Source organism: Protomyctophum parallelum, assembly GCF_964188405.1.
Source record: "Protomyctophum parallelum genome assembly, chromosome: 11".
Taxonomy (NCBI): Eukaryota; Metazoa; Chordata; class Actinopteri; order Myctophiformes; family Myctophidae; genus Protomyctophum; species Protomyctophum parallelum.
The window spans coordinates 19,223,950-19,231,595 of NC_139707.1; the positions used below are offsets into that span (position 1 = coordinate 19,223,950).

At 42.2% G+C, this 7,646-nt stretch overlaps 1 protein-coding gene across 2 annotated transcripts in view; it reads left to right on the forward strand.

Moving 5' to 3' along the window:
• atf2 (activating transcription factor 2) overlaps nt 1-7,445 on the forward strand; it is an 18,835-nt gene extending 11,390 nt beyond the window's left edge. For both annotated transcript variants that reach the window (XM_083776225.1, XM_083776226.1), the window contains exons 6-8: nt 1-38; nt 3,806-3,911; nt 6,534-7,445. The exon at nt 1-38 is cut by the window's left edge and continues 169 nt beyond it. In XM_083776225.1, coding sequence (XP_083632351.1) covers nt 1-38; nt 3,806-3,911; nt 6,534-6,724 — 335 coding nt within the window. In that variant the 3' untranslated portion in view covers nt 6,725-7,445. The remainder of the gene's footprint in view (nt 39-3,805; nt 3,912-6,533) is intronic.
• The last annotated feature ends 201 nt before the right edge of the window (nt 7,446-7,646 follow it).

The following is a 7,646-nucleotide window of genomic DNA, read 5'->3' on the forward strand; positions in this document are numbered from 1 at the left end:
AAGCTGAGGATCTCAACTCCACCCACGGATCACTGCAGGTAAATCTCACCTTTAACCACTTATACCCTCTATATTTAGTAAACCCCCCTCCCTCCACAACAAATGTCTTTGGCGAAAATGTCCGATGTAAAAGCTCATAACACAACAACGCTACACGTTATGAGCTTGTAGATCTGCTGTTCCACCCGCAGAATATGGTTGTTAGTGGTTCAACCTCTAAGCCCTCTAAGCCCCGTGACTAATCAATCCATCATCCATTCCATTGTTCCATGTCTCCACAAGCACGGCTGTTTGTATTTGTCGCATGTCTGTTTTTATTGTTTTGTGTTTTGAGTGTGTGCACGTGCTCCTCCCTTCCGTGGTGATGAAGTCATTAAAGCCGATTAAGAAGAGCTGCCGCACGACAGCGGCGCTTTAGTGAGCCCTTTACATCGATACGTCCCTGTCAATAAAGATGTATCCTCCAGATGTCAGCCGCACACAAGCGTGTCTGCGCTTCTGTCTCAGCAGTTTACTGAATGGCCCCGAAAATCTCCCAGGGAAAGGTGTCTTTTTGAACCTTCATTTCGCAGGAAGCAATTAGGATCTGATGCTGACAAGTTCGAAACAGTTCATGTAACTGCTGTCTCTGTTGATAAGTGTGAGCCGGGGGTGCAGCACGTCGGTGTTCCAGACAATTAAATGAGATGTGGTGTTTATTTGCTCGCTGTCTTATTTGTCTATGAAAGCGGGGAGTAAGACGTGAGGAGGAGGAGGAGGAGTTGGGTGGTGTTGAAGATGAAGAAGAAGAAGAAGCAGAGGAGAGGGGCTGGAGTGGAAAGGAAATGGGTTCATGTCATTAATATCTGGGTTCAAAACAAGTTATCACCATTTGTCTCAGGCTCGCCAGCTGCAGTTCAAATAAATGCTTCGGCAGATGAGATGGGAGGGAGGGACAGATGAGTCAAATAGGCAGAGAGTTGCTTTTAACTGTGAAAGAAAAGAGCAACTTGTGGCAGAAAAATATGTATAATTTAACATCAGAGAATGAAAGTGCTCTTTGTGTGGGGGCATTAATCAAGCCTGCAGTTTTTTTTATTTTTTATAACTCCCATGCTGACATGGCCTGGCTGATCAGCAGAGCTGGCTCTAATGATGCACGATTACTTTAACATCATCCTTAACTGACTTTTTAATGAGGTGTCAGAGCAGGCAGCTCGCAGGGTTCCTAGCGTCAGCCAAGGCCAATTCACTCCCTTTATTCACAAAGTTATAGAATAATTTTTAACTGTTCAAACAGCCTCTAACTTGGTCATGAATGCACTCATAAGCAGCAGCAGGATCTACGGTTCTAAATAAGGCTTTGTGACTGCCTGGACACCAACCAGCACTCACTGATCAATCAAAGATTTGTCTGCTGATTATTTCCTGTTATCTTCATATCACAAAAAATTATAAAGGCTTCTATTTTCACTGTAGTAATTAGATTTCAGTTTTCTTGAACAGCCTGGTAAAGCAAGGATATCTTTTTGTGTTGTCGTTCAGAGTGATCAAATTGGGTGAACCAAAAGCATAGCCTATATTTTGGTCATAGGTTCTGCACAGCAGTTGCATTGGAAGGCAGTGAGCATAGCATCATATGTGGTACAGTGGATGTGATACATGCGGCCCATTCCAGCTGTGTTTTAAATCTGTCTCCTGGCATCTCAGCACTGCCAACACCAGCTAGGCTAAACAGATGGAATCAAATAAATTGGCTGCTTTTAGACTAATAGATTAAGTCACCCACGCCCACAAGCCCCCCTTTTCTTTGAAGGAGAAGAGAAAGAGTTTAAATCTGCCATAGGATGTTCCGTCGTCGCCCTAGCCGCTTTAAATCCAGTTAAAGTCACCTTCAGCATAATGTGACTGTCTCTTTACGACATGCAGAAATCCCCGGCTCCCTTGGGAGCTGTAATGACACAGGAGTGTAAATCTCCTACATAGTCTCCAAACTTGTGCTGACAATCGGAACAGCTCAGCTACTGACATATTGTGCCGGTCAGTAATAGATAAAGGCTCATAATTGTTGCAAGGAAACATAATTGGAATAAAGGAAAAAGGTCTGCATCTTCGCTTTATTTTACAATATATTAATCCATTCTAGTGTTCCCACATTTTGCCTTTCTCGTGTGAGCTTATCTGCAGTAGTGATGTGCGCAGCTAATCGTCTGTTAAACTGTGCTGCCGTTACTAATCATTTACTAAATACTAGTCATTTAAACTATTATTTATTATCGTAATTTTATTGCAAAATGCGCTTTCTTTCTGCGACAAGACATCATTCATTTTGACCCACAGAATTTTACACAGCAGTACCAGCTCACCCACTTCCTCAAGTGTCAAGGTAAATTATTTCTCTGAGTTGCAGGCTGCCTCATGGGTACATTTATGGATAAACCTGCCTTCCCCGAATGGAAATACACCAGCATGCCAATCTTTGTCAGAATGTTCACTGGTAAATGGTAATTAAATGGGGCATTTATATAGCGCCTTTTATCCAAGGCGCTTTACACTGATGGCGGTGGAAACTACAGCAAGGCACCAACCACCACATCAGGAGCAATTAGGGGTTCAATGTCTTGCTCAAGGACACCTCGTCACTAACTCTGGGGGAGCCCGGGTTCGAACTGGAAACCTTGCGGTTAACATCCAGCCACTCTATCCCTGAGCCATCACCGCCGTCACTGAGAGTCTGGAGTACACTCCCATTCAGTGAAGTTAACCATTGTTTTCCTTGTTTAGCCAAATCAACAAAATATTTCTTTGCATGGATGGACTCTTTTGTAGGTTAACCATGAGACCTGGTTAAAAAAAATCACATACTACTGTTCTGCTGTATTTAAGATTAGGTTGTTTGAATATTTATATTAGGCAAAACAATTCCAAATGGCTTTTATGTAGCATAATATATTTTCCCCATCATGTTTGGCCTTATAGATGGAATTATGCTTAGTTTGGGGTGTTTTCAGAATGTTCCCATAATTCTTTCTTTCCCATGTCTGTATATAATATACCCCGACGCTAGAGGGCGTCATATCCCAGGTCCGTATATATACATACACACCCCAAATGGTTGAGTCCCACTGCAGCATTTAACATTGGTCTGGTTCCTATGGCAACGCCCCACCGTTCCAGCTATGGGATTGAAAATATAATCATGGTGTAAAGCAGTTGATAGGAGGTCCAAACTCCGTCTTTTAAAGTGAACGCGTATGGTGGCACCTGGAAACATGGGTTTATTGCTAACAGTTAGCCACAAATAAATGAGTTAATTTTAGAGTGATCATAGTTGGTTACAAAAAACTAATCATAGTTGGTTACAAAAAACATTCTTTATTAACTGCCAGTGAAATTACTTTCCATGTAGATCCCTAATATGCAGCGATGTACTGTGTAGTGGTCTTGTTTTAAACCATATTATGGTGTAACTTGAAAATGATCATTCTGGATCGTTCTGATGGATGTTTGGACTTCTCTTCCATGTTCGATTCTCATCTAGACCACTCTTGATGTGTGGAATGCTGTTAGGATTAGGATTTCAATGCCAGGTGTTAATGGGACCCAATTGTTTTTCTCACTATTTCCTGATCATTATACTTCAGGTAGGTTTGTATAATGAAAGCCTAAAACCAAGGACAGAAATGTCCTAAACCACATTTAGTTTGTGAAATTTCTATTTCTGCTGTATATCTCTACCGCATGGACATATGTGTGTGTTGTAATCCGACAAATCTTCCAAAGTGACCACGTTATTGAGTGCTGTTGTCTGTCTCTTCTCTCAAAGAACGAAGTCACCCTGCTGAGAAATGAAGTGGCTCAGCTGAAGCAGCTTCTTCTGGCTCATAAAGATTGCCCTGTAACCGCCATGCAGAGGAAATCTGGCTATCACAGTGAGTAATGTTCCATTATTCTCAGCCTGCGGCCGCCCATGAAACATTTCCTAAAACGAGGCCCAGCCAACCACCAGAAGGACACGTCTTGCTTATGGTCGGCCTGCAAGAGCTATGGACACATTATGCTGCTTTCTCTCTCTTTTTCGAAAAACTTTCTGCTGAAGTTTAGGTATTACTATTTACTATGCTGTGTTGTTGGGAGACAAATTCTGGTTGTGTGATGCCTCAGGTGGTTTCCACAAATAATGTAATGGTGCTCTGGGGATGCAATATATCAATAAGCCTTTAAGTAAACATAGATGTGTGCCACATGCTCCCAGGAAGACCGATCACAAACGAAAGGACAGCTGTGTCCAGGAGTATGAATGGTTTCAGTGATGCCTACATAATATGGTATCTTTAAATGTACAAGTTATTCCATGCTGTTTTAATCATTTAAGAAGTTTTTCACATGCATCCTCCATTTAAATGTCCTATTGTCAGAGGGAGCAAAACATGCTTGTAATTTATTTAATGGTTCCTACTAGTTCAGTGACACTTAAATCGCTTTTGTGAGATGAAGCTACTGCTACACTTTTCAATTTACTGAAATATACAACTCACCACCTAGGCTCCTCAATCTTATACAACTCACCACCTAAATATGAGCTGCTATCCAGAAGAAGTGCACTCAAGCCACATCACCAATGAGCTCCAGACGCCACCACTGACTTGTATTGACAATGATTGCCTCTGAAATGAGTCCATTAAAGCTGCAAGCTTGACAAGACAGTGGAGCGCTCTCATGGCGGATTGGCCACGGAGCCAGGCTGTTCATTATGCATCGGCTATTGCTAACCATCCCACTGACACGCGTCATGAATATTATGGGACTGATGGCGTCCTGGCTGTGGTGGGCTGTCACAGCCAGGCCTCATTTGGTGTTGTCTGGATTGTTTTTAAGCTGGTTCTGTAGATGAATTGGGTCATCGTTTTCCTCATGTTTGTTGAGAATTTCTGTCCTCGCTTTTGTAGACCTTTATTTAATTTTTTTGTGAAGGATGACATTTTGAGTGCTTTACCCGTGGTGAGGGAAATATCGTCTCATCCAGGTACCCTGCCACCTCAATTTGGCACTTTGTTGACAAGTGAGGGAGATTTTTAACAGCACCTAAATGGAAAGAGAACTTATTGATACCGTGTGTGAGACAACAGCCTGAGCTGCGCCTGCACCATGGCTTATTCATGTAAAGGCCTCATCAACTCGAGTATTTTCATATCTCTGAGGTTCCAAATGCCCTCCAGCCCCTGACTGGTAATACCCTTCATCGCCCTGCCCAGGCACAGAGATGGCAGGTGGAAGGAAATTACCCAGCCTGCCCCGCAAACAAGCCAGGAAAACGCTTTCACTTGGCAGACCAAGCTGTCCATCTGCTTATGGTGAAAACCATATCGGAAACCGAGAGAGCAAAAAAGAGCTTTGGATGCTTAGGCGGCCAGAAATGCTGTGTATTATGACATATTGGCCGAGCACTCCTTAATGCCATTAGGACTAATAATATGCACTTGAACATGGAACAAAAGCTCGAGCTCATTTAGTCTGAGGCCAAACTTCTCCAGGGAGAAATGGCAAGAGTTTATAGTACACTGACATTCACTTGCACTAAATCACATGGTCAAAACTCCAGTTATGAAGAAGGGAGAGGGAGACACCATTTGTCAAGACATTTTAAATGCAATTTCATTGCTACTGGTGCTATGGAATCTGTATTCAACATTTTCCAAATACCAAACTCAGTCATTAATTACTGAGCGCCATTTCAACTGACTTCATATCATTAGCAATATTAATTATCATAGTGCTCCTTATTCCTTTATGAGACAGAGCGTGAGAGTAGAGTTTTTTTTTTCATCAGGATCCAATTAATTCAATGCAACTGCTTAACAGCTGGTGGCATTTCGACTCCAAGTCTTCCCTACTCTCCAGTGTGAGCATCATTAAAATCAGGTGCTGTAATCATCTGTCGCTGCAGTAGTTGGCAAGGTAGCAAAAAAACGACTGAGCACGCAGTTAGGGAGAGAAAACACTGCCACATGCCCCAGAATGTAATGCACCCTTATGATGTGGGTTTAAATTGACATAGGAACTTTAATTAAAGGAGGGGTGGGGGGGTGGGGGGTAGTAGCATTATGGGGATTAATGAAATGGTTCACATTCACCACACGCAAGTAGCTGTTTTACATCCAATTAGGCTTACATGCAGAAGCCTTCTAAGCCTTCCTGGAATGTATGAGGTGATTTCATAGTGTTATCTAGTTTTAGGAAACAATAGTATCTCCACAGCCTGTGTGCATGATAATGCAAAACAATATACCAGAGTTTCCCCAAATCATTTAGCTTGAGACCCAAAAGAGAAATTTGGTGTTTTCCCAGAACCAAAAGTCACAGTTCTATTTCAAAGTGGAAATAGTCGATCTACAAGCTCACATGTTGCAATGCAATGCAACACGTTGTGAGCTATATCTGCTTACTTATTTGTATTTTTTGTATCTTTTATTTACTTTTAATCTTTTGAGATAATGGTTTGCTCATGACTTGTCCTAAGTGTGCTTGTGTCTGTTTGCTTGTTTGTGTTGCAGTCGCTGAGAAGGAGGAGAGCTGTGAAGACATGTCGGTCCCCAGTAGCCCCACGCAGAACGAGGCCATCCAGCACAGCTCCGTCAGCACATCCAACGGGGTCAGCTCCTCCTCCATGACCCCTGCTGTCTCCGCCCCATCTGACCAGAGCACAGAGGAGCGCCCGCCAGAGGGGGACCCCGCACACTCCTGATTGCCACGTGCCAACCTTTATCACGTTCTGGTGTTAGTTGTTGAATGTTGTCGCCTATAGCAGTGGTTTTCAACCAGTGGTCCTGGGACCACCAGTGGTCCTTGAGGTGGTTCCAAATGGACCCTTATAGATCTTAAACTCTTGAGAGTGTAACATGAAACCATTTGTTGTTTTCATTTTACGCTACCAACATCAATTTGGAAAGAATTGTGGACAAAATCAAATATTCTTTAGATTTGGGTCTGAGAGGCTAAATGTCATCAAATGGTGGTCCGTGGCTCTAATTCCAAATAAATAATGGTCCTTGATATTAAAAAGGTTGAAAACCGCTGGCCTATAGGGCATAGCAGTTTTGCATGCTTTTCTGGTTCCACTGAAAAATCTGCCATTCATTTTTCCCATAGAGATTTACACAAATATTGATATAAATTATTTTAAACCTAGAATCAAGCCATCCAGGATCCTGGTGAATAAATAATAAATACCCTTTGTTTTAGCAGTTTTCATTCATATAAATATGAATATTTTTGTTAATCTCTATAGGGAAAATGAATGGCATATTTTTGTTAATCTCTATAGGGAAAATGAATGGCATATTTTTCAGTGGAACAAAAAAACATGTTAACGACAGGAGTAGAGGAACTCACTCATTTTCACTTTGGACTGTATTGTGCTTTTTCCTTATTGGTTGGTTTGTGATTGGTCCATTTTTGTAAAACATAGAAAACTAGAAAAAGTGCCCTTCTGGGCACAGGTCTCCACCAGGTTATCCACAGATCCGTGCAGTTAGAGGTAAAAACACTTTTGGGGCAGTTATAGCGCCACCTTGAGGCTGAGTTGAAATTGTTCATGTGGCATTTCGTCCTCGGCCTAGTGGGAATGTGCGTGCACAATTTCAGGGAAATCACGCGATGTGTTCATG